The following is a 27,861-nucleotide window of genomic DNA, read 5'->3' on the forward strand; positions in this document are numbered from 1 at the left end:
TGACCAGTCACACATACAAATTTCTGAGTATACATGTATCAAATTTCATGCACCACCAGAGCATTTTATAAGTTAAAAAGATAAGTTCTCAAGTCAAACTAGTTGGACCACAAGCTACGATCCACCCAACCAATAACTTCCACCTGATTAAGTACATGTGGAATCCAACCTTTCCAATAGATTGGAATGAGGGCCACCTGGCGCAAAATTAATTCATATCAACTCATTGGGTGGGCCATACCATAGACATATTTCTAGTCATTGATAAATAGCAAACTTACAAGTATGATCCACTTGATAAGTGGATAAGCCTGAATTTTGCAAAAGGTAATCCTTGTGATGGGGCAAACCTATTGGATGCAGTGGATTTCTCACACACGAAAGGTTGGAAGTTATCCACTGTTGGACAGTAACTTATAGTACAACCGGTTGGGCATGTGCGACCACATATGCGCACATTCATGTGCAGATCGCATATGCGATGCTGGCACATATGCAATCGCATATGTGGCATATGCGACAATATGCGATCGCATATAGCATATGTGATTGCATATTGGACAACTGTCAGAAATTTGACCATTGGCACATTATTTTTATTTTTTTGTAAAAAAATTGACTTTTGCCTATAGAAAGGTTTCCAAACCTCCTCCACTTGCAATATTCTGGCACCAAAACTCTCTTACTCTCTTCTTCTCTTACATTTATTAATTCCAAGTGGTTTTAATATCTCACTCTTTCTTACATTTCCTACTTCCAAGTGGTCTTAATATCTCACTCTTTCTTACATTTCCTACTTCCAAGTGGTCTTAATCTCCCTCTCTCTAGGAAGTTGGAAGATTAAGATTCAAGATTCGAGTTCAACATTCAAGCACACTTCTCTCACATACATTCTAATATTTCTACTTCTCTCTCTCTCTCTCTCTCTCTCTCTCTCTCTCTCTCTCTCTATTCTCTCTACATACATAATACATTCTACATTTTTTTCCCCCTCTTACAATTTATTTTGAAGTGTAGGCTATAAGCTACAAGCCTACCTACAAGTTACAAGTAGACAAGTCTAAGACAAGACCTAAGACTAAAGTGAAGAAAGTCTCGACTCTCAAGTCTCAACCACCACCGACCTCGAAAAGAGATCGTGGGGCATGGGCCCATCGATGGATGGTGTAGACCATACCTCGAGGATATGGTCAACCAAAGGGGTCAGGTCAAAGGGCCGGCTTAAACAATATTAGAAAACTGATGTTAAAAATAAAATAAAATAGGAAAACCACTATTTAATATATCGCTAAGTGGTTTTACCAAGCCGATATTGCTTTCAACACAGTTAAAATAAAAAGTATCAAAGTTATAGTTGAGGCAATAGGTCAATTTAGACCTAGGCTTAAACCTCCTTCATATCATGAAATGAGGGAGACGTGCCTCAAAGTCGAGGTTGATTATTCACGATCCTTCATAGCCGAATATAAGGAATCATAGAAAAATATGGTTGTTCACTCATGGTTGATGGATGAACCGATAGATTCGATTGGACTCTTATAAACTTTCTGGTGAATTGTCCAGCTAGGATAATGTTCTTGAAGTCCGTGGATGCATCGGACCATCCTCATACCGGAGAATACTTGTTTAAATTACTAAATAGTGTAGTTGAGGAAGTAGGGGAGGAATACGTTGTCCAGGTAATTACAAACAATGCATCCTCGTATGTAGTTGTCGGTCGTCTTTTTACGAAGAAGAGGTGCCTTTTATTTCGGACCCCTTGTGCGACCCATTATGTTAATATTATGTTACAAGATATAGGTTGGTTATTCTTAAAAGTGATTGCAAAGGCTAAAAGAATCATAGTCTTTATATACGAACACACCCTTCTTCTCCATCTACTGAGAAAACACATTGGGTGTAACTTTCTACGTTCAACAGTCACTCGTTTCACTATAACCTTCTTAACACTACAAAGATTGAATTAAAAAAATTCCAAACTTAAAAACTTTGTTGTGTCGTCTGATTGGATAAATGGGCATTGGTCAAAAAAGGCTCAAGGGAATCAAATTCAACAAACCATCCTTTTGTAAGAAATTTAGACACAAGTGGTAAAAGCATTAAAAATGTTTAAACTCTTAGTCACTGTGTTGCAATTGGTAGACAAACATGAGAAGCCAACAATGGGTTATACATATGATACGATGGAGATGACGAGAAATAAAATCATGGACCATTTTAACTATAGAGATTATAGATAGAAGATAGGGCAGCCAAATGTCATCTCCATTGTATTCAGCTGCCTATATCCTTAACCCAGCCTGTTTATTTGCTTCCCCCGATTTGATAGAAGCACAAACTACACATATGGTTGGATTTATTGATGTGAGAAAGAATGGTTCCATGTAAAGAATCACGGGACAAGATCACAGCTTTACTAAACTTCTATACAAAGAGTGAGGGCATATTCTCAAGGGATATAGTCAACAGGCATTGGACAATGAAATTTTCTAGTAAGTAGTATAATGTCTCTTACTGTATTAGACTATTACTCTCTTACAGGTTACAAATAGTTTTTTACAATATAAAATAAATAACAAAGTCAAAAACTTAAAACCATTTTTCTTAACTGACCGATGGGCTGCTTATGGAGTGGACTTGAACAGGAAGGATCCAACTCTGAAGAAGTTGGCCATGAGGATTTTTGAACTCATGTGTTCTGCCAATGGTTGCAAGTACAATTGGAGCACGTTCGAGGTGGTAAGTTTGGAAAAAATGAAAATGTTATAGTTTGGGATAATTAATAAATAAGTCCAAGTAAGTTAATGCCTAATGCACCTTCTTTCATGAAGATTCACATGAAGAAAAGGAATCATCTTAAACAAAAAGACGTTCAACAACTTGACATTTGTTCAATACAATTAGAAATTGCAAGAACGATTCCATAATAGGCGAGAAAAGCCTAGTTTCTATGACCCTATCTGCCCATATGAGCTGGATGCAGATAATGAGTGGCTAGTAGAGACGGAGCACTCAGTCTTGGTGGCGATAAGCTGACATGGGCCCAAGTTAAAGATGATGTATACGGATCGACATTTGGATAAGGTACTTCCACTTTAAGGCAAAGGAGATGGGGGGCGAGTAGAGTTAGCCCGTGAAAAAGATTGTGGAGATAGAAGAAGGATATGATGATTAAGTTGAAGATCAACCATTGGATGTTGATAAAGTATTAGTACATACTAATGATGAAGAAATAGAAGAAGATGAAGTATAAGTGGAAGAAGGAGATGACTCCGATGATAACGATGGTGGTGATCAAATGCCACAATGGCAAATAGATCAATGCATATAGAATTTAGTATTATTTTGTTGGTGTACAAGTATAATTGTAAATTATATTTCCATTTTCTACAATAATAAATAAATAACTTGTTGATTTTGTTGTTACTTCTTACTTGTTAATTATATTGTTGAATGTTGATGACTTGATATTTAATTCATTGTTTAATTGATTTTATTTTACTCAAATATATTTTAAATATGTAAAATTAGTAATATATTAACTTAGGAAAGTTCCCCATAATTTCTTATATTTTTTTACATTTTTTTATTTCCCTTATTTTTCTTTTCTTTTCTTTTTTAAATATGCAGTCGCATATGCGATTGTGCGATAGGCGGGTGTTTACTTTTTAAACACGTGGATAAAATGCAACCACATATTTGATTGATTGATTGAGAGAGAGAGAGAGAGAGAGAGAGAGAGAGAGAGAGAGAGATGCGGCATGTTTTTCAGGGCTCACCGATTTGACCTCGTCTTGTATGACGGGGTCAGCAGTTACATAACTGTTTCGGCACACCTTCTTTAGGAGGATCATAAAATCCTTCTAAATGGTCTATAAATCTCCAAGATAGTTGGAGATTAGGAGGATTCTAGAATCACCCTGGATATTCTAGATATTTACTAGATAAACTTGAGAATCCTGTGAATACCACTCTCATGTATTCATTTTAATCAATCAATACATGTTTTCTTCTCTATTCATCTTCTCCTCTCTTTTGTATTCACACTTTTTTTTAATACCAAGTCAAAGGGATTAATTAGCATGCAATCCTCCTACACACACACACAACTCAAAGGAGTGGAATAACCCCCTATTTAATTATTAAATTTCCACTTCAAATATAGTATGAACCAAGAAGTCTGCGTTTCACTTCAAGAAAGATGCTTAAGTGATCAAGGTTGAAACCCTCTTTCCTAAAAGAGAGTGTTTCACTTGTTATTAGCCCTCCCATTAGATCAAAAGGATTCTTTTCTCACTAAAACACCCTAAAGGCATCAAGAAATGCAAACTAAAATGGCCAAATATTAGAAAACAAGGAAATTTGCACTGTAGACATTCTGGCCGAAATGTGCTGAAAATTCAGCCCAAACAAAGGCTTTTGCATTCATATTTGCGACTACAACAAAACATTTTGGTTGTTTCAGCCAAATGAAATCTACAAAGATTAGGAGATAGAAGGCAGACAAGATTTAAAAATAATAATAAAAGATTATTGTAGAATTACATGGAAAAATTCGCTCAATTGGGAATTGGATAAAATGTGCTATCTTTCCCAAAATTGTGATCAAGAAATTTTCAAGCTTTGTTCATTTCGTATCTCATAGTGATCTACTACATCCCAGGCAATGAGAACAAGGGATCATGTTGTAATATTCAAAGATAGACATGTAATAACTCCACAAAGGAACTAAAAGTAGGAGGTATGTAGGACCAATTTGGAGGAGCTAATATGAATTTATACTTTTAAAAAAATATGTAAAAATAAAATCAACCAAGGACACCAACTTAAGTTCTTCAAATAATATGATTATAGTCCTCAACGATCCCAACAGAGCAGTTCCTCCAATGCAGCTAAGTCTAGTTTTCATAAATCTTATACCTGTAAGATTGACAACATAAACTCATGTGTTGACATAAGTCGCACCATTGCTAGTGACATAACTTTGGGAAGATGGTTAACAATAACATTTTCTCAATGCTAAACTCACCAATTTCAAAGAATAAAATTGGAAATTGGACCATGCAAAAAAGCTATGTGGTTTACATATATAAATATTTATTAGAAATTTAGCCAGAACTGCACAAAAACGTAAAATTTAGACTCCTAATCACTAATTGCAAGGACCGGAACCAATTTCAAAGAACTGTTGACATGCCAAACTATTGTAATTGCTTCTGTCGTGATATAAAATTACATCTTGAATAGAAGAAGACAATGCTTGGAAATTATGGAATGAATTTACGATGAGAACAGGGATAAAATAATGCACCTGGGTAATCAAATTAGGAAACATGAACAGAGGGAACCGTAACACTGCAAATAGTGAAAGGGACGTGAAAGCCTTCGCAGGTGTTAAATCCCCTCCAAGCAAACTGTACATCCCAAATGAAATCACCGTAACCACAACAGGAATGCTGTTCAGGATAAAACTATTGCACTGCAAAACATGGGAGTAAGTCAGAAACGGTACAACATATTATTCTCAGCAATAGATAATTAATGGATGTTGACAAGAACCTAAGAGATCAACAAGATCATGGTGGGATTTTCTGTAAATTTATATAGTAAAAAGCACTGGGGAAAACATGCCACCATTACGTTTTTTCTACCATACCGCTGCAAGCAGTTGTGATTTTCGAAACCATGAAAGCTCATCGTTTCTAATGACTTGCACTTTAGCTTGAAAGCTCTGTTCCCAAGCATAACATCTGTAGACAATTTAAACATAAAGAGTCAGAAGGATCAATAATCAAATTTCATATGAAAAACTGAGAAGACAAATCATTCACGGCTAAAGCATACTTTACAGTATCCATGGCAGCCAAGAGTTCATTCATAAGGCCTATTCGCTTGTCAGTACGTAGCAAGCCCTCCTTGGAAAGTTTTTGCATTCTGCTTATCACAAATGTCTGATCCCACAGAAGAAGGAAAAGGAATTAGCAAATAACCGATATATGTCATAGGACTTCAAACTTCAAGCTTCATGCATGCCCATAAAATAAGCATCTTGCAGTCAATCACTCAACACTAAGGCACATAGATGATGTATCTATACAATCAAGGTAGTAAATTATGCACCGCTTATTAGTAAATAAATGATACTTATATGTATAAACATTACAGCATAATTACTAAATATCCCTACACCATGTGCTTATTGATATGTCATATGTCAAAGAATGCGGTGAGTGACACCAGAACAACCATGCCAAAATGTCACGCATAGATAGAGAAACACTTGAATTGATTTAATAACAATGTGCACATTCTTGACCCTAAATTGGAATGATACGACTGATAGAAACATAGAAAGTGCCCCAATTTTAGGATCACAAAAGTCAATAGAAAATCCTATAAACAAATAAGCATGGAAATGAATATCAGTCAAAAGCAAGCAGTAGAATAGAAACATTTTTACCTGTATGGGAAACAAAAGGACTAGCATCAATGAGCCTATCAGTGAAGCAACCCCTAGCTGCTTGTACAGAAGAACGACAGAAATAATAATACGGAATGGAGCTGACCATAAGCTGTGAAGCTGTTGGCAAATTTGCTGTAACAAAGAAAAAAAAAATTATATGCAAGGATAAAAGTTTGCCAAAAGATTTCTACAACATCTCAAACTTGAGTCAAGCATGTCCTTCAACATAAAACTAAAAGTCAATTATATAAAAGGGTTTCTTTGATACTGATGTGAAGAGACTTGGTAATGTAGCTCCATCAAAAGAAGGATGAGATGTGCATATTAGACACATGAGTAATTAGATGGAAAGCGGGCACTCGCAGCCCACTTCTGGAATGAACAATAAAGTAATCTGCCTAGTGAGTTTGTCTGGCATTGCATGCTAGAGAGCTTAACTGTTTGCATATTTCTCCTTCCAAATAATGCACATGGTTAAGCTAAAGTGAAGAGTTGCACATGATTGTGTTGACATGTGAGTGGTGTTTGGTAAACATGTATTGATGGCCCCCCTACCATTCCCCGTAGCCAACTACATGTTCTTTCCACTTCTGGTCCTATGGAGGCACATTTTCATACTCAATGGGCTTGCCTGGCATTACAGGCTTTAGACATCAATGCTTTGCCAATTCCCCTTTGTCGGTAGCTCACAATAGTTGTGCTAAGGTGCAGTGTGGGGCCTGACCGTGTTGCCGTGTAAGTCATGTTGGTAATACCTAATGGCTGGTTGCCTGCTATTTTGAGCAGCCAACTACTCAAGCATGACCTCATGTATGTAGTTGTTTCGTGCTTCATGGTTTGCTTGGCAACTGTACCTCCATGACTCTACATCGCTTGCTCCTTTTGGGTGTGCATGTAATAATTGGGCTAGGGATCAATACTAGGTGGGACTGTGTTGGGATGTGACTAGTGTCAACGTGAGATTTTGCCATGGCCAGTTGCAAGAGCCCAGAATAAGAGGAAGGTTGATTTCTAGTGGCAGCCAATCATAAAACTTTTGTCAATCTACCATTAAAAAATCCACCCCAAGTTGCTGTAATAAAGGCTAAGATGATGATGGCCCAAACACAAGAACTAGTCGGATAGAAGGCCGGCGCCCTATTTCACGTGTTCCAAGCATGAGGTGCCAAGCTTTATAACCAGTGTTGTCAAAATCCTACAATTTACGACATACGATTTGAGTTGAATCTTAAGTAAAACTATTTGAATCCCTTTTTATATGAATTCTACGATTTACGATTCAAATTATAATTGTTCTCTTCTATTTTAACTTCCCTTGGCATTCATTTTATGTTTTCAAACTGGTGGGGGCTTTAAGAATCATTTAGAAAAGGTAAATTATTTTATTTGTTCTTTATGAGAGATTAAATGCCATCTCTTTAACATTAAATTGTGGAGCTTTTTTTATTTTTATGATTTCTTACTTCTTAACTGGTCGAAACACCAAACTGATGTTTGACTTATCTGGAATGTTTTTATAGATGGTTACGATCATGTTGACTTATATGTATTGTGGAATGATGTTTAGAAATCAAAGTATCTTTTTTCGTCAGTCTATAGTTATCAAATGCCACTTTTCCAACATGACTCTACATTTAAGAAAGGTAACGAGAACATAAATTATTAAAGGATCCTTGTGTGTTTTTTAAGGGAAATTTCTTAAAAGACAAATTTAAGGAAAGATAAGAATCCTTTAACACTTCATGACATGGTATTGCTTGGTGCATATTGATGGCAAAAGGATGATTGATGAGTTTTTTTTTTTTCCTGCTTTTCTATATATATTTTTTTCAAAATTTTAAGAAAATTATAAAAAAATTCTTAAGATTTACAATACGAATTGCGATATCATAATGATTTTGACGACATTGTATATAACAAGCATGCACTATCAATTGCACTCACAGGATAACGTATCGGATCAGATCCACTAATTGAAATAAATCAAGGTCAGCTTTTAATGGCAACAAAGCCCATCTTCATCATATTAGCAGTGACAAGAGAACATGCCTGAAGTGCTTCAGCATCTGTTGTCATCAAGTTGGTTATTTTCCCAGATGCAAACTTTCTGCGACCCTCATGTGTAAGCCTCAGGGATTTACGGAACACAGCAGCAACCTGAATGGCAAAATAAGATCATTTGAATATGATGATGCTTCAGGTCCATCCATGAATTCATGGACCTGAAAAAGAGCCAAATAAAAAATAAAAATGCTCTTGGACCTGAGAAAGAATCAAATAAAAAATAAAAATAAAAGATACATTAACATCACCAACAGCATATCTCAAAAAGGAATGAGATACTAAACATTTGAGAATGGAATCAGATAAGATAAAAGAAAATAGACAAATGCTGAATCAATATCTTTAATTCAAAAAATATCAAAATTTCAATGAGGAACACAATTTCACTCCAAGAATAAAAGCAAATCCACATTGACAAGGCTAATAAGCATTATAGTAATTACTGATGTTGAGTATTAACAATAAAACTAAAAGAACATAGTCGGAGTACATGCTCAGGACAAAAACATGGGGAAGTATTCATCAGGACAGATTTGGCAGATAGATAATATACAGAAGCTTGCATGATAAAAAGGAAAAATGTTTTGATGCCATAGTCCAAATGGAAATCAAGGCTGCATGAGATTAAATAAATAATAATAATAATCTGAAGTTACAAAATATACAGAAGTTTGCATGATAAAAAAAGAATACTGTCATCAAAATGGAAATCAAGTCTGTATGAGATATGTCTAAAAGACATTGTAGACATTTAAATGGGGGTAATAAAAAGCCAAAAAACATACCAAGGTTGACCGCAGTCGGAAGCCAACACGCATGACGTTCTGGAAATACTGTGCTTCACATAGAACTCCCAGCGACTGGAATAAGTAAACAAACAAATTAAGAAACTAAGAAATACAGGAAGATAATAATTTTTCTAAGATTTCACAAGCCCACATGGAATTCAAATCACTCATAGGAGAAACACTGTTGACACTTTCTTCAAGACCCAAGCACCCCATTTGATATTTAAATTGTAGATATTGTTCTAAATGAAGTACTTATCTCATACAGGTCATGCAATAAATTATATGGTTCGGTGGTTCCTTGAAGAATTCGACTAAGCTTTTATAGACCTTGAGGCAACAAAAAATTCTTGTGAAAAGCATTTGGCTTGAGAACAATAAGAGAGACCTAGAGACTTTTGGTTAGGAGACAATCAGGAAAGAGCATATCTCAATTTTTGGGAAAACTTAAGAGTTGAGACACCAATTCATATTTTTCGCATGTTAGAGGAGGTCCAATGGTTACCATGGTCATGAACACAAGTTTGATTAGGTTTTCCTATAATAATAAAAACATGTATGAATTTTTCTCGTGCTTCATCAACTTTATAGAGATCATGATGTTCTTCTCTAGTTCTCTGTAAGCTTACCAAGGAGATCAAATGGAATACCTTGTTGAAGATTTGCATAAAGATATCCAGTCATCCACACTTCTCATATCTACTGCCAAGCATGGAGTACAGTTCACTAGGAAGAGGAACAGAGTTGAATATGCACACTATATTTCCAATTTGCTGAGTGGTCATAATTAGAATGCAAAATTGATTCCATACCATTTGGAAATTCAATAATTACATGATAAGTTTGGACTGGTTTTTAGGAAGGAATGCTATCCAAGTCAGATTCTTTGTATTGACAATACAACTTAAAAGTGATAATGTTTCATCCTGATATGATTTGTATAATCGATTCGTTCAGGTCGGCATTCGAAACCTATCTCTACACAGGTTCTTGTCAAATAAAACTTCCAGTGCATAATTCATCATTAGATCCATAAATCCAGAATACAAAAAGGGAAGGGATCATGATTTATATATTAACAAAGAGATCAAACTGCAATTTCACAAACGGAACTAGATTCTATTAAATTGCCAAGCATTTCCTCAGTTCATGAGAACAAGAAAGAGAGCTCACTTTGTTCCTTGGGATCGTATGTCTCCCATGTATTCCAAACAACTCCAGTTTCATTTTAAGGACAAAAAGATGGCAGAAAAAAGAATACAACAAACTGAAAGTAGGAAATCAAGCATAACTTATATTTTGTGGAAAAAAAAAAAGGGTGTGCAGGTTTTAGGATCATACCACTCCAGCAAAAATTGAGAAGGCACAGATGTAACCAATCCAAGATGGATCCCCTTGTTGCATAGCCTGCAAATCATGTATAACAACTAATTACCGATTTTCATTAGAGAATATGGATAATAAAATAATGCTTCATTATATCAGGTAAACAACTACGTTGAGATAGATGACCAGTAATCAACATATTTAAGTAACTGCATTAATCCATAACTCAAATAGAGTGATGATATAGATGTTAAAACCAAAAAATCTTCCTTACACGCAAGCAGTGTCATGGCAAATGGTGAACTCAAGAAAGAGTGATATGGCTGGTTGCACGAAGTTCCCTCTAACTTATCTCCTATTCTCCTTGGTCTTTGGTTGTGGAACGACCCGACATGCCAGGTTATGACTTGGAGGTAGATTTGAAAGAAGTTAACAATGTGGACAAGGCAATATTTGCCTTTGGCATGCCCTGTTACATCCATTAAGTCCACCTTACAATTTTTATTTTTATGTTTTTGGAAGGGTAACAAGCACTTCTATTGAAAAGACACCAAGCTAGCGACACAAACTACAAACAAAGCAGAAAATTAAAATTACAATACTCCAAATTTTTTACATTCGAAGCCCATTCCAAAATCAGATTTGGCCCCAATAAGCACATCCACTTCCTTACAAGAAGTATTAGCAGAACATATGTTGTTTCTTTCCCTCTAGAATCGCCCACCAAATAGCTGAAATTGTCATCCTCCATAGCGTGGTCTTATGTTTCCCAATTTGAAATGCTAGCTCAAAAGTAACAACTCAACTGAGTTGGGTATTACCCAAAACATACTGAAAGCATAAATGAGGTTGCTCCATATACCGGCAATAGCTTTGCAATGAATGAAAAAATGATTAACCGATTCCTCATCCCCCATACACATGACGCACACATTTGGGAGAACCATAGATCTTCTTTGAAGATTATTGACGCTAAGCAGTGTCATCAAAATCCTACGATTTATGATTTGAGTCGAATCTTAAGCAAAACGATTTGAATCCCACCTTTGAATCCCTTTTTATATGAATCTTATGATTTGAATCCTACAATTTATTATTCAAATCCCGGTTTAAGATTCAAATTATACTTGTTCTCTTCTCTTTTAAGCTTCGTTTGGCATTCATTTTATGTTTTTTAATTGGCGGGGACCTTAAGAATCATTTAGAAAAAACCTATCAAAAATTCGTTTAGAAAAGGTAAATTATTTTATTTTGTTATTTATAAGAGATTAAATGATATATATTCTCTTCAATGTTAAATCGTAGAGCTTTTTTTTTTAATGATTTCTTACTTCTTAACTGGTCAAAACACCAAATTGATGTATTACTTATCTGATATGTTTTTATGGATGGTTATGATCATGTTGACTTATATGTATTGTGGAATGATGGTTAGAAATCAAAATATCTTTTTTATCAGTCTACATGATCAAATGTTTCTTTTCCAACGTGATTCTTCATTCAAGAAAGTTAACAAGAACACAAATTATTAAAGAATCCTTATATGTTTAAGAAAATTTTCTTGAAAGACTTGAGAATCCTTTAACACTATCATGACATGGAATTACTTGGTGCATATTGATGGCAAAAGGATGATTGCTAAGTTTTTTTTTTTTTTTTCTGATTTATTTATATTTTTCATATTTTAAGAAGATTTAAAAAAATCTTACGATTCGTGATTCAATACGATTCAACCCCTATTACAATTTACGAAATATGATACGGTAACAATTTTGACAACATTGACAGTGAGAACTCTCTTCCTTCCAACTAGCCAACCGAATGTTGCTACTTTTGGAGGTAAGTTGTCGTGCCACCCATGTGATGTATGATCAGACCGCTTCGCTGTAGACTTGGATAGCAGATATCCATAGAAAGATCTAACCAAGAAGCGGCCCGACTTGTCCTTGAGCCAAAGCATCTTGTTATGCTTGGTACCATCTGAAACATATAGGAGAAGCTTATTAAGAAGGCTTACCAACTCTTCCACTTCATCATCATTCATGTCACGACAACAAGGAGGGCACCAAACAATATTGTTTCCCACTACAGAAAAACACTCAAAAACTTTAATGTCCTTTGTCGAGGAAATGCACACTATTCTTGGGGATGCAATCTGGAGAGGATAATCGCCAGCCCATACATCTTTCCAAAAGCAAATTCTCTCACCATTGCCTAAGGAAAAACCCACCCCATCTTTAACTTCTTGCTTAAGCATCGAAATTCCCTTCCATATTCCGGAGGCTCTATAATGGAGGAATCTCTAACACACCATCCCCCATGATGGCACCCATACTTCTCTGTTATAATCTCTAACCCACCATCCCCCATGATGGCACCCATACTTCCCTGTTATAATCTCTAACCCACCATTCCCCATGAGCTCCAAGTTCCGATCAGTTTTTCATATTTGCAATAATCATCCCAGTGAAAAGACTTCATAAGGTGTTGGAATAAAACCAAAGGTGATGCAGGACAATTAACCACTTGCTATAAAAGTTCGAACTGTTAGAGTATGGCGAATTAATCCCTTTATCTCGTAACCCAGGCCTCACATCGCATGGGTTAGGACCTCGGCCGAACCCCCTTCGTGGGCCCCAAATCACATGGGCTGCCCACCCCGAGTGTGTCCCCGCATCCCACGAGCTACCCCACTTGAGCTCGGTGTGAAATGCTCATTAATCAACCTCGATGAGGAGTCTCGAACACGAAACCTCCTCCGCGGGCCACACCCACCTCGAGTGTTCCCCTGCATCCCACAAGCGACCCCACTCTAGCCCGGTGTGAAAATGCCCCTGCATTAATCATCCCCAGTGAGGATTCTCGAACACGAGACCTCCTGCTCTGATACCAATTTGATGCAGGACAATTAACCATTTGCTCTAAAAGTTCGAACTGTTAGAGTATGGCGAATTAATCCCTTTATCTCATAGCCTAGGCTCCACATCGCATGGGTTAGGACTTCGGTTGAACCCCCTTCGTTGGCCCCAAATCACATGGGCCGCACACCCTGAGTGTGTCCCCGGATGCCACGGGCTACCCAACTCGAGCCCAGTGTGCAATGCGCATTAATCACCCCTGGTGAAGAGTCTCGAACACGAGACCTCCTCCACGAGCCGCACCCACCCCGAGTGTGCCCCTGCATCCCACAAGCGACCCCACTTGAGCCCGGTGTGAAAATGCCTCTGCATTAATCACCCTCAGTGAGGAGTCTCAAACACGAGACAACCCGGCTCTGATACCAATTTGATGCAGGACAATTAACCACTTGCTCTAAAAGCTCGAACTGTTAGAGTATGGTGAATTAATCCCTTTATCTCATAGCCCAGGCCCCACATCGCATGGGTTAGGACCTCGGCCGAACCCCCTTCGTGAGCCCCAAATCACATGGGCCGCCCACCTCGAGTGTATCCCTGCATCCCACAGGCTACCCCATTCTAGCCGGTGTGAAATGCGCATTAATCACCCACGGTGAGGAGTCTCGAACACGAGACCTCCTCCGTAGGACGCACCCACCCCGAGTGTGCCCTTGCATCCCACAAGCGACCCCACTCGAGCCCGGTGTGAAAATGCCCCTGCATTAAAAGGTCCCCTACATATTCCTTTTGGGAACTTTCAAATTCCAACTTGGTTTAGATCAAGTTTAGCCACTTCATTTAACTAATCCATTTTTCATTTTCTTAAATGAATTGTTTGAATTTTATTTTTGTAATTTCAGAAGAAATTGATGAGCATTATATCTAATCTAATGTGTAAAATGGCCATGGTACTTCTTTGAAACATGATGTGCGGACTCATGGCTATGACCGAGTCCAACAAACTTGGAGCTCATATGGAAAAGCTGAATTTTTTAATTTAATTATTATTCTTATTGTTATTATATTTCCATTTTTTTTTTATACTCCTTTATATCATCATCTAAGCCTCATTCCAACTAATTGGGGTTGGCTACACGAATCATGTTCTGCCATTCTACCCTATCAAGGTCCATAACTTCATTAAGACCATAATTCATCAAGTCTTATCTTACTAACTCAACCCAAATCTTTTTGGGCCTTCCCTTGCCCTTTTAGAGCCTTCAACTTGCACTTCCTCACTCCTCTTAATGCGCACAGTTCTTGATCTTTGTTGCACATGACCAGACGATCTAAGTCTACTTTCCCTCATCTTACTACCTATTGGTGCTACTCCTAGGTTCCCTCGAATTCATTCATTTTTAATCCATCCTTGTCTGGCCACTTATACATCTCAGCATCCTCATTTCAGCTAGAATCATCCTATTGAACATGTTGTTCCTTGACTGCCCAACATTCTACCCCTTAAAGCTCGGTTGGTCTTATAGCTATCCTATAAAATTTCCCCCTCAATTTGATTAGTACATGATGACCATATAAACCTCCAGAGGCACATCTCCTTTTCTTCCACTCAGCTTGAATTCTATAGCCAACATCCTTTTGAATGTCTCCACTCTCATGAATTATCAACCCAAGATATTGAAGGTAGTCATTTTTAGGATACTTCTTGATCAGCAATCTTAACTACATTTCCACTCCTAATGTTACTAAAATTGAACTCCATATACTCTGTTTTTAGGTTATTACTATGAGGTTTCACACACATTTGGTTCGACAGTAGTGTTATTGTTCAACTAGCTTATAATTACCAAAATACCGTTGTGTATGACATCCAACCCATCCAAAAGGTCGGGCCTGCCATGAAGATCACCTAGAGCAAAATCTGGCTGATCACTCATTGAGTGGACTAAACGTGTACTTTGTGTCAGAGAGGCAATTGTCAATTGTCTATGGTGTAGCCCACATGACAAACGGATCAGCCTGATTTTTGTATCAGATGTTCTTGAAGCTAACCTTTTGAAGTCGGATGTTGTACACGCTTAACACATTGACGTTAATGCACCAGTTCAACGATAAATTAACATCCAACTAGTTGTGTGAAACCTGTTTTTGGGGGTGGTTGTTGTTGTTGTTGATACTATTATTTTATTATTTCTTTGGGGATTTTATGCATGAGTAATCACAACATACTATTACAATATAGTTTTTATTATTGAAATTACTTGTGCAGACGTGCCAACAAATCTAAATTCTAAAAGCCACCATGTCTCACCCGTATTTATGTCCGACATTGACACAAGTAATTGTCAATGTTATGGTATCAAATAGCACATGGAAACACAATCTAAATTCTTTTTCTGGTATCTTCACGCAGCATTTTCATGTCATATTTGCTTAAATCAAGGGTGATTCAAGCAGAGAATAAAATGGAACTATCGTTGTAGTTCCCACTCTACAAAAACTTATCCACAAATGGGAACATCTAGATAGAGTATATGGTCAAGCTTAAATGTCATAAGCTTTTACTCTAATTTATCTTGAATTTGACTCTCCTTGTTTCCAATCGTTTTTCCCTACGTCGTTCTTTCTTGGTAATTTTCCTGAGGAAAGCATAGCAATAAAATCATAGGAATCCTTTTGAAAAGTCTTGCACTGCTCCTGCTATAATGTTAGAAACTAAAGCCAATTCTTAGCAGGACCGCTATCTCTTTAATATCAATGTCGAGTAAAGGTTCAGAAAAAGCAAAACTCTGATGATCAACCAGTAAAAAGAAGGGCCAGAATCAAGTTTGAACCATGCCAAAACAACATTACCATTTACCACTACAGTAATTGATGCACTATATGGAAGAAAAAGAGTCCACCAATGTCAACACATGCAAACAATTTGAAGTCAATTGATATTAAAACCTTATGTACCCAAAACAGCAAGTAACCCAACCTAAGAAGCAAATTAGCAGAAACTTCCCTTGCATCTAAAAATAAACTAATTAATACATGCATATTAATACTTGATAAGAAGACAAAAGCGTATAGAAAAGTAGCTAATAATATCACTTGAGTGAAAAAGTGATGAAATAATATAATGAAGACTGCCAAATTTCATCAAAACAAGTGAAATATCTGAAAGGACAGGTATGAAAGGACAACATGAGAAACAAAAAGAAAGGAAACAAAACATAAAATACATGGGGACATCACAAAAGGAGCTGCTCTTAATCTACAAGATGCATTAATGATAGATCCAAGATGTTGTGCATTCTCCTTCCAGATAAGCTATGAAGAGGGGTGACAAGTGATCAATATCCACATGACAGACAAGCAGAATTTTACTCGGAAAATAATCACATAGCCATATGTAACCATAAAAAAAGTACAAATGAAAGTAAAAGATGAAGAGGGAGTATAAAAATAAAGATATGTAAAATGAGAGAAGTAAAAAATACAGAAGAAAAAATCAACGACAACTTAGAGGTTAAATTATAGGTTTAAGAAAAAAAGGATTTTAATGACAGATTAGTGGACATGAGAAAATGCCAACAGTCAATACTTCCAAGTCAAACACCAAAAACTAAACCCACCAAAGAGAATTCTTTGTTCAAATGTCCCAAGGAGGTGATGGTTAGGCCTGACAAGCTTAGAAGAGACTTCTTTTGGAAAGGAGTCTCTGATAGTAGGAAGTTTCATCTGTTGAAGTGGTCAGAGGTGTGTTAGCCAATCGCGGGAGGGGAGGGGAGGGGGTTGGGATCAATCGTTTGGAAGATATGAATCTAGCTCTTCTCGGGAAATAGACTTAGAGATTCGGCTCAGAAGAAGGGAGGGTTTGGAGGGAAATCATAGCTAAGAAGTATGGAGCTCGAGAGGGAGGATAGTTTGTGAAGAGATCCTTGAGGGGTCGGGATCAATCGTTTGGAAGATATGTATCTAGCTCTTCTCAGGAAATGGACTTGGAGATTCGGCTTAAAGGAAGGGAGGCTTTGGAGGGAAATCACAACTAAGAAGTAGGGGGTTCGGGAGGGAGGATGGTTTGTGAAGAGATCCTTGCTTTACAAAGCATCCTACATGTGGAAAGTGATTACAACATCAAATCATCTTAATCATAGGTGGATTGCTTTCTTGTTGGATGATGGTCATCACATTTGTTTTTGGGAGGACATATGGTGTGGAGATTGTGCCCTGCAATATCTTTTCCCTAGGGTGGCACGGTTTGCCCCCAACCGCTTCATATCTGTGGCAAATTGCTTTTCTGTGATCAATGGCTTGGTGGTGTGTAGCCCCCCTTCCTATAGGATTATGTTGGATGAGGAGTTTGGGGAATTCGTCGAACTCTTAGATCATCTCAAGTATGGTGTCCCTTCCCTGGCTAGTGCGGACATGATGATTTGAAAGGGTCACTCTTGCAGGAAATTCTCTGTTCAATCTCTTGTAGCAAGGATGCGTGATTCTCCAAACATTTCTTCTCCACCTCATCCTTTCCACCATTGGTTCTACGGAGCACCCCCCGGGGTTACTGTGTTTGTTTGGCTCATGGGCCGCAAGAGGATCCTTACCGTGGATAACCTTCAAAGGAGAGCTCTTATTCTCCCCAATATTTGCTTGATGTGTATGGAGAATGCGGAATCAATCGATCATCTATTTGTTCATTGTCTTTTGTTGCTAAAGTGTGGGCACATTTTTTTGACTTGCTCCATGTCAACTGGGTTATGCAGGAATCTATTGAAGACCTCTTGAGGGCCCAGCATTGGGGAGGCGTGGGGAAAGTCGGTAAAGCTTTGTCAAGGTTGACTCTTATGGCTGTTTTTTGGATCATTTGGGGTGCTAGAAATAGTAGATGCTTTTGGAACAAAAACATGGAGGTGAGCGAGTTTATTAGGCACATTAAAGGGCTTGTGTCTAGCTGCATTGTGTATGTAAAGGTCGATTTGGCCAGAAAAAAATTTGGTTCCTCTTAGTGGTGTGTGGGTTGTATTCTTTTTCCGCTTCTGCGGGTTTCTCAATGAATTTTGTTATCTCTTTAAAAAAAACATTACACACTTTGAATTTCTTACAAGATCTAACTTATCCAATATTCAAATATAGCTCTGATGCAAGAAAGAGATTCCCTAGTATGTAAACTACTAAAAGAAAGCATCTCATCATTTAACATAGGTTATCAAGAGAACTTTGGCAGGTTTGTATGGCACAGAAACAACTAAGATAGTAAAGACATGATACATCAATTATTCAACGAATCAAAGCACCAAATGTAAAGCCATTACCATAAAAAGAACTTACTTGTAAGAGAAGATTCAGAACTACTGGACCCACGAACTGAGAAATGTCATTGCCAACCTACAATTGAATAAAAAAAAAAAAAAAAAACTCCTTGTGATAAATAAAATATTCCAACAGGGAAGTGAAGAAATCCTTTCCCTATTGCTTGACTAAGTTAATTTCATATGGAGCCTAAAAGTATAATATTGCATATGATGGTGGGAGTAAATTTCCCTCTTGTAGAACATCAGAATCACCAGGTATCAATACTTCCTTAGAAACAGAATAATTTACCCCAATGAGCACGTAATTCACCAAACATAATCCCACATGCTTTGAAGGGTATTTTCATGTTCTGTAAGCATTGGAATTCAATGTGCACTAGCTCACATTTTAACAGGGGATGAGTTTTATTATATAAATAACTACGTTATTGACATCTAAAGAGGGGAACACAATTATGCAAGAGTGATGCTTACCCAACACAAACTCAACCTAGAAATTTCTTTAGCTAGAATGCCACCTACGTCACTGGATTCATGTGGATACATGATAAAATCATCCATAAACCACTAGCCATTGATGCGACAAAAGAAGGTCAAAAGCTCAATCTACCTTGAAAAAGAAGAAGAGGAGAAAGAAAAGCCAGTCACAAACAGGAGGGAGAGACACCAACCTCCAAACCAAAATTCAAACTCATTTGTCGATCATATTTTTCATCACCCTTACAGCCCAACCATACATAGTCATAAAAAAGGAAAGACCAAAAAGCAATCTACAAATTAGGTTCAAATTGATCCTACCCACCCATCCTAGTGAACTACTAAACCTAGTTCTGATAATGAGTAAAATACCCATAAAATACGGACGATACCCTTGTGATATGCAAAAGAGGTTACAAAAAAAAAAAAAAGGTTAAGAAAAGAAAGAAAGAAGGAAAGAAGGAAAGAAAGATAGAAAGAAAGAAAAGCAAGATTTGGATTTCAACCACTACATTGTAACCTATATGAATTCAAATCATAACTTGCCCAATTCTTGGTGGAAGCACATGGTGGGTTCATTTAAAGAAATTTGGACAAAGCTTCCCCAACAGTACCAAGTTTCTGATTCCTTGATGCTGTTCGACAATAGGAACGAGAAAGAAAGGGAAAAAGAAAAAAGAAAAAAGATAGAGAGAAGAAAAGAAAAGGCTTGTATGTCAGACGATGAAATGAGGATGCAGCCTTATTTATGACAAGTTTGGCTGGGTCATCTTCCAGTGTTGATCCATCTAAATTGTTTATTCCTGAATTGAAAAACTCATACCATCTTCCTAACACAATAATATCTACTTCTTTTTTCTTTTGAAAGGTAACACTACCAGGGATTGAACCCTGGATCACTAACACACACTACACTGTCTCACAATAATATTTACTTTTTTTACCAGATCAACTAAGTCATTAGTAGCTTCCTTGACTGCCTCCATACTTGTGGGGTATTTCCAACCTCTTCCATCCTCAGTCACATCATGGATCTCATCATCATATCCATCCAAAGATGTACATGTGGCATGCCAAAAACAACTTGAACGAATATTACAAAATGAACTGATCATCTACAAATGTATGCAAATTGCGACAAGGGGGTACTTGTCTCATGCGAAAACAACTGGAAAGACATTAGAAGATGAATTGATCATCTGAGCATTCAATTGATACTAGAAGTTTGGCAGTTACACCAAATGACACTACGAGAATTCCACTCGTATATAGATCTTTTGACTTCAAAGCAAGGTATTCAAAAAATGGCTACATAACAGCCGGCCATTACGTAATGGTAACGGTGGGAACAGTTGTGTTATGGGGCCGTAAGGCCCGTAACGGCCTTTCCAGAAGTTCTGTGGGCCTGTATGACATCCTTCTCCATTCATAAGTCGCTGGTGGTGTCAACAGTGACTCTTATTAACCGTCCACCCATTATTGATTGTATCCTTCTCGCAAGCGCTTGGAAGCAAGCTATTCTCGTGGCTTAGCTTCATCCCCTAGCCAGCCATTACAGCCCCGTAACAACCATTATGGGGCCGATACAGGTTTTTAAAAAAATAAAAAAGGCCGTAAGAGCCGCTATGGCCCGTGTCTTATAACAATAATGGCAGTGGCCGTTACGGTCACCATTAAAGATTTCTAAACCAGATGTAACATATTCTAAACCAAATAAAAGCATGCCTATTTTTTGCATTAAACCCCCTCCTTTTTAGCTATACAATTCAAAAAACTGAACTTACCCTATTTGTAAATAACCCCTCTCTCTTCTGTATTTGTGGAAACCACCCCCTGGTATTCAGTCAGAAATGATGTCACCCTCTACAGACAACTTTCTTTTCTTTTTTGTGGAAAAGAACCCTGTACTGGTGTTATCAAAATCCTACAAGTTATGATTTACAATATACGAGTTTAGTCAAATCTTAAGCGAAATGATTTGAATCCCAACCTTGAATCCCTTTTTATATGAATCCTACGATTCTATATTTTGAATCCTATGATTTATGATTCAAATTATACTTGTTCTCTTCTATTTTAAGCTTCACTTGGCTTTCATTTTATGTTTTTAAATCGCCGGGGGCTTTAAGAATCATTTAGAAAAGGTAAATTATTTTATTTATTCTTTATAAGAGATTAAAGATTAAATCATGTAGCTCTTCTTTTTTTTGTGATTTCTTACTTCTTAACCTGGCGAACACCAAATTGTTCTATGACTTACCTCTAATATTTTTATAGATGGTTACGATCATGCTGACTTATATACATTATGGAATGATGTTTAGAAATCAAAACATCTTCTTTCGTCAATCTACAATATCAAAGGCAGCTTTTCCACCATGATTCTACATACGAGAAAGGTAACAAGAACATAAATTATTAAAGGACCCTTGTATATTTTTAAGTAACATTTCTTGGAAGACAAAAAATAAAAGAATATGAATCCTGACATGGTATTACTTGGTGCACATTGAAGGCAAAAGGATGATAAGTTTTAAATATAAATAAATAAATATATATATATATATATATGATTTATTTATATATTTCTTTTTTTTAAGAAAATTGAAAAAAAAATTACGATTTGCGATTCAATACGATTCAACCCCTATTACGCTTTGTGATCCGATAATGATTTTAACAACATTGCCCTGTATAGACAAAGTTACTTTTGAATTAGCCTTTTAAATGACCATCTTGCCATCAACCAAGGAATTCAATAATGGCAACAGAGCAGTTACGACGTCATTACCATTACAATGAGGGCAGTAGCATAGCAAAAAAATTTCAAGAAAAAAAGGCCGGATTAAAAATAAAAATAAAACTACAACAGCCCGTAACAGGCCATTGTGGTGTCGTAATGTGTAACAGCACACACAATTGCTGTCATATAATGGCCATAACTATTACGTGACCGTTTTTGGAAACCATGCCTTCAACAGTGGTTTTCACAAGATGCCTTGCAGGACTGTGGGAATTATTTGGTGTTGTAGCAAAGTGTGATGCTTGATATGCACAAACCAAGATATAGTACACATGGCATACGTCAATTCAAATTAAGCCTTCTAGATTGTTGAACCCATGGCCACTAAGCTACAGTCCTAAATCAGATTGGTTCAGCAATCCTAACTAATGACTCATGCACAATGCACACTTTTTGTTGAAATAGAACACTTGGATATTTTTCATTTTTCATACTCCATTAAATGCCCATCAATCCGATGGTCAGATGATCAGATAACCATAGTTTTTGGTCCATAATACTACCAGGTTGGGACCCATAATTTGGACATGACGGATGTGGATCCCAGCCTGAGCTTAATTTAGGACCAATAAGTAATTTCTTTTGATTGGGCTTTCCTCTTTTGGAAGGACTGCAACTATAGCCCAGCCCAGCCTGACTTTTCAACATAGTAAACCAAGTATTAGGTCGTTAGGACCTGCATGGCCCAATCTCAAATCCTTAGCTCATGGTTGGTAGGGCTGATTCGGGAACCTGAGCATGTGATGTAGGACAATTAACCACTTGAGCTCGAACTGATAGAGCATGGCAAATCAAACCCTTTATCTCATAGCCCAGGCCCCACATCCCAATGGGTTAGGACCTCGGCCGAACCCCCCTAGTGAGCCCCACTTCACATGGGGCTTGCCTCACAAGAGCCACCTGCCCCGAGCGTGCCCCTGCATCCCATAGGCCACCCCACTCGAGCTCGGTGTGAAAATGCCCTTGCATTAATCACCCCCGGTGAAGAGTCTTGAACACAAGACCTCTCACTCTAATACCACTTTGATGTAGGACAATTAACCACTTGCTCTAAAAGCTCAAACTGATAGAGCATAACGAATCGATCAATTTATCTCATAGCTCAGGCCCCACATCCCATGGTTTAAGACCTCAGCCGAACCCCCCACGTGGGCCCCACTTCACATAGGTTCCACCTCACATGAGCCACCCGCTTCACACAGGCCGCCCACCTTGAGTGTGCCCCTGCATCCCACAAGCCACCCCACTTGAGCCCGATATGAAAATGCCCCTACATTAGCATGTTACTCCAGGCCAAACTTACAGAGAGGTACTTCCTTGCACGTGGCACAAGGATGTGCATGGTATCCTGGGGCCATGGTTTTCCACAATTGGGTGTATAATTAGGTAACCATGACCATTAATCTTGTGAACTGCACTAAAGACAAGCCATGTCCCAATGATCTACCCAATGGGACAGTCGTAGCCCTTTGGTCGTAACTACGGATAGTTAAGAAAAGGGATCTACATTCAACAGTAAAATACAATGAATGGATGGCTAAGATCTTCCAATCTAAGATTTATTTATTTATTTATTTATTTTCGAGGCATTGTACATCCATGAAGAGGCCCATCAAATCACCATTCTAGATCACTGAATTGTTGGCCCAACTTCCATTTGGATATCTCTAGCTGCATTTTTGCTTGCCCCACTCATCTCTCCACATGCACCTCCATAATTATCGGTGCCCTGAAAGTTGCTTACCACCTGGACCACCAATCCCTTGATCTTGACCTTCAAATACCCATGCCATTCAAGAATCACTTCCACCCGAAGGTACCAAAAGTTAGCATAGCAAACAATAAAATTTGATTACTGGAAAATTTCCGATCTCCTTTGATTGCCAATGCTCTGATGAATGAAATCATTTCTCAGCAGTTTAGATCAGACCACCATGTCCGTACCCTTTTGCTAAAACCATTGACAATGGTGTATTCGAATGGAAATCAATGGTGTGTTCTAATGGAAACCAATGACTGAACACATGGCATGAATTTTTAGTGAAATCAGATTTTTGGATCCTACCCCAAAATCATATTTCTTCGGACAATCCTAACCATCCAACCATTTGCCATCGCATTGAGAGGGATGCTAGTGGGGGACAGGTGAACGGTTTTTGGTTGAGAGAGAGAGAGAGAGAGAGAGAGAGAGAGAGAGAGAGAGGGGCTACAGGTTTAGGTCTCAGCTGAGAACCTGAGAGAGAGGAAGGGCAAGGGTTGTTTTACCTAAGGGTAAAATTGTCTTGTCACATTTAACCTAACCTTAATTAACAAATGCACTAACAGTTGTGACAGAACAGGGTCTTTTATATAATATTTAAATGGGCGAGGTTATTTACAAATACGGTGAGCTCAGGGGTTTTTTACCGTGTGGGCAAAAACGGAGGGGTTTGATGCAAAATAATCATAAAAAATCTTAAGGTAGCAGCAAAAGGGTGAGTCCATTACCTTGAAAAGCCCGCCAAGCCAAAATCTACAAACAAACATTTGCAGGAAGTGATTAATTTGTGTAGTTACATGCAAGGGCAAAGAGTAACAGAAAAATATGCAGACACAAAGATGTGCCCTGTGGAAGCTCATCCAATCTAATACTATCAAAAGGATGGAAAACGGTTGAACAATGTAAACCAATATAAGCATCAAATGTATCAGCAAATACCTTCCCCCAAGACTTCGATGCAGTGCCCTTAATAACCATGGTTTAGGCTTCCGTGTTTCTTCAAGCCAGCATTTCTGAAACCTATATACAACAAAACATTATGCATGCAATGCTGGCTTGGAATACAGAAGTTCTTGTGAATGTTAATGTATTAAGAAACCACTAGATTGGCACCTGTTATACAATGTCTCAGTTTGATCCCATGTGTCTAGTTTCCAAACATCCTTCTCAGTGATGGGTTTTTTAGATCCTTTCTCCATGAGGGGTGTAATCCATGAAAAAAATATTTCTAGAGGAACAGTGCATCAAAACAAAGACATCAGCTATAGAGAGTATCTAACACGGTTTCTAGAGGAAGATCAATGTTCTAATGGATTAGATTTGGAATATAATAACGGATGATACTAAAATTTCTGAAGTATCTAACATACTTGGAACCCATCAGTACTTACGAGAAATTATGTTGACATGCCTCTCAGGACAAATCTGCTCTCCCCCTGGGAGTTGTTCATATTCTGTGTTGTCAATAGACACCTCATTCATGATTGGGGTGTAACCCGGATAAGGATCCAGATTAGGAACATAAAACAGCAACAAGATTCCAAACAAAATCTGCATGGAAGAGATTCAAATTAAAAACAAATGCACTTCTCATGTTCCGCAATGAAAATGAATTAAGCTTTCAAGCTATCTGATCAAATTACTGAGTGAGGCAGGTACAGAAATGGAACAGGGACACAAAGTAAGAAATCCAGGATTCATAGGAGGGCATATGGACCAGTAAATCCAGGAGGGTCAGAAAGAGAACAGGTACTTTCTATGTCTCATCATCATCATCATCTAACCCTTATCCCAACTAGTAGGGGTCAGCCAAGTACTTTCTAATGTCTGCATATGCAAATCAAACAAACCTGGCACAGAATCTCGCTGATGTACAGATAAAGAACAGATCTGCATGTGGAAAACAATGAACATGAGCAATATTGTCCTTGCACATGATAAGCAAAAAAAAAAAAAGGATTGAAGCATGTAGACAAGGGGATATTATACACATTCAAATCGGTCACCACCTAACCGGTCATCACATGCTAAGTAGGTTTCGCAGGAAAATTTTGTAACACAAATATAAGCATATGAAATCAACAGACAGAACAAGGTCTACAACAGACCATATTTCAAAAGAAAATTATTCCAGAGCTAGATGTTTTGCTCGAGCAAATAGAGTTCAAACAAGCTACTTCAAAGTTCAACAGTTAAGAAAATTTGAAAGAAGCTAATCTTGAACTTACAGAGAAGTAACAATCAATTTTCATAATATCTTCTACATGTCTATGAAGCATTCTTTTCTTGTTATTATTATCATTATTATTGTTAAGCATTGTCTAAAAGGCATTCTAAATGGTCCAAAATACAGACTGGCAATAAAGCAAATTCGTTGTGGAAAATAATCCAGTTTAAAAGGTGAGGAAGGAAAAAAAAAACTGTGCTGAGAGAGAGGGAGAATAAAAAGAATGTCAAACTGCAATAATTGGAGCAATGCAATAAAGTTTTATACTCTATGTAGTCCATCTAATTGTATTTGGTCCCCTAAGGCACTTGTCCAAGAATAACAAATCCTTTATGCCACTCAGCTGAGGGATTGTACCCAGAATTATGGCATGCTCCACAATTTCATTTTTTCTTCTTATTGAAAGGCCACTGAAATTTTATTAAAGCATACGGCGAAGCAAAAACAAAGGGAAAACAGCGTTAATTCGCCGAGGGGGCAAACTAGCTACAACACAAAAAAAGAAAAGTTACAGCCCTTAAGCTTCTCAAGGTTAGAGGCCCACTCAATAATTAGGAAACTTGCCCTTTGGGAAATTGAATCCGTTGTCTTGCTCTCATTGCGAAAACATTTGGCGTACCTTTCCTCCCAAACTGACCACCAAGTAGCAAGAAGGGCCATCCTCCACAGTAACATCCTTTTTGTACCCAACCTCATCCCATGCTAAGTTCTCAAAAGATCACCTGCTGTTGCCGGAAGAGACCACGATGCACCAAAACGTCTCAGTAAGTTTGACCAGGTTGTCCCAATAAACTGACAATGAACAAACAAATGATCAACCGATTCCCCGTCACCCATGCAACACAAACAAATATTCGGGGGAACCATTGTTTGTTTCCAGAGATTATTGACTGTCAAAACCCTATGACGACCTACCAACCAGCCAAATGCCGCAATCTTTGGCGGGACGTGATAATGCTAAACATGCTTAGAGATCGATTCTTTAAGAACTGGAGCCGTCTTGGTTATACAGTCATGGAAGGAGTGTACCGAGAAAGAACTTGATTTATGGCAATGCCAAATCATAGTCTGAGGATGAATTGTCCAGACGACAAAGATGAATGTGATTCAAGAGGGCCACAAACTCTTCTATCTCTACAAACTCTTCTATCTCCTCATCCCTCGGATGTCTCCTACAAGGAGGTTCCCACTACTCCCGCTACAAAGAAAAAACAATTGGAAACAAGAATGGACAGATTCGAGGCTAGACGATAAATCCTCAAGAATTCAGTCTTTAACGGAGAATCTCCCACCCATATGTCTTCCCAAAAATGAATCGTTTCACCATTGCCAAGAGAGAAGCCACCACCCTCCAAAAACGCAAACTTTGCAAACATGACACATTTCCATAAGGCAAAGGCTCTATATAGGGAGGATTCTCTCGTCCACCATCCATCTAACATACAACCATACTTAGCTTTGATCACCTCTTTCCAAAGCATCCCATCTTCCTTCCCAAACCTCCAAAGCCACTTCCTTAGAAGCCCCCTATTCATAGCTTTAAGATCTTTAATGTCTGCACCTCATTCCAGCTCAAGAGGTGAAATTTCCTTTTATCCTCCATACCATGCCATAAGAACTCACGCCGCAATTTGTCAATAGTGGCCACAACCGACATCAGGCACCTGAAAACCGATATGAAAAGGGGAAGATTGGAGAGGGAAGCCTTAATAAGCGTTATGCGTCCCCCGAACGATAAACAACGACTTTGCCATCTAGCAAGATAATATTCAAATCTTTTAACGACCTTATCCCAAAGTGAT

The 27,861-nt window shown here is 37.8% G+C and overlaps 1 protein-coding gene across 1 annotated transcript in view; it reads right to left on the reverse strand.

Moving 5' to 3' along the window:
- The window catches only part of LOC131220777 (ABC transporter C family member 2-like), a 51,943-nt gene that overhangs the window by 18,301 nt on the left and 5,781 nt on the right, over positions 1-27,861 (reverse strand). Inside the window, exons 4-16 of the mRNA XM_058215613.1 lie at positions 25,683-25,722; positions 25,224-25,383; positions 24,946-25,060; positions 24,772-24,852; positions 24,561-24,585; positions 18,810-18,866; positions 10,657-10,722; positions 9,313-9,387; positions 8,513-8,620; positions 6,461-6,595; positions 5,845-5,951; positions 5,657-5,750; positions 5,312-5,479 (exon numbers count right to left, since the gene is read on the reverse strand). Of these exons, the coding sequence (XP_058071596.1) occupies positions 5,312-5,479; positions 5,657-5,750; positions 5,845-5,951; positions 6,461-6,595; positions 8,513-8,620; positions 9,313-9,387; positions 10,657-10,722; positions 18,810-18,866; positions 24,561-24,585; positions 24,772-24,852; positions 24,946-25,060; positions 25,224-25,383; positions 25,683-25,722 (1,231 nt within the window). The remainder of the gene's footprint in view (positions 1-5,311; positions 5,480-5,656; positions 5,751-5,844; positions 5,952-6,460; positions 6,596-8,512; positions 8,621-9,312; positions 9,388-10,656; positions 10,723-18,809; positions 18,867-24,560; positions 24,586-24,771; positions 24,853-24,945; positions 25,061-25,223; positions 25,384-25,682; positions 25,723-27,861) is intronic.

This window comes from Magnolia sinica, chromosome 12 (genome assembly GCF_029962835.1).
Source record: "Magnolia sinica isolate HGM2019 chromosome 12, MsV1, whole genome shotgun sequence".
NCBI lineage: Eukaryota > Viridiplantae > Streptophyta > Magnoliopsida > Magnoliales > Magnoliaceae > Magnolia > Magnolia sinica.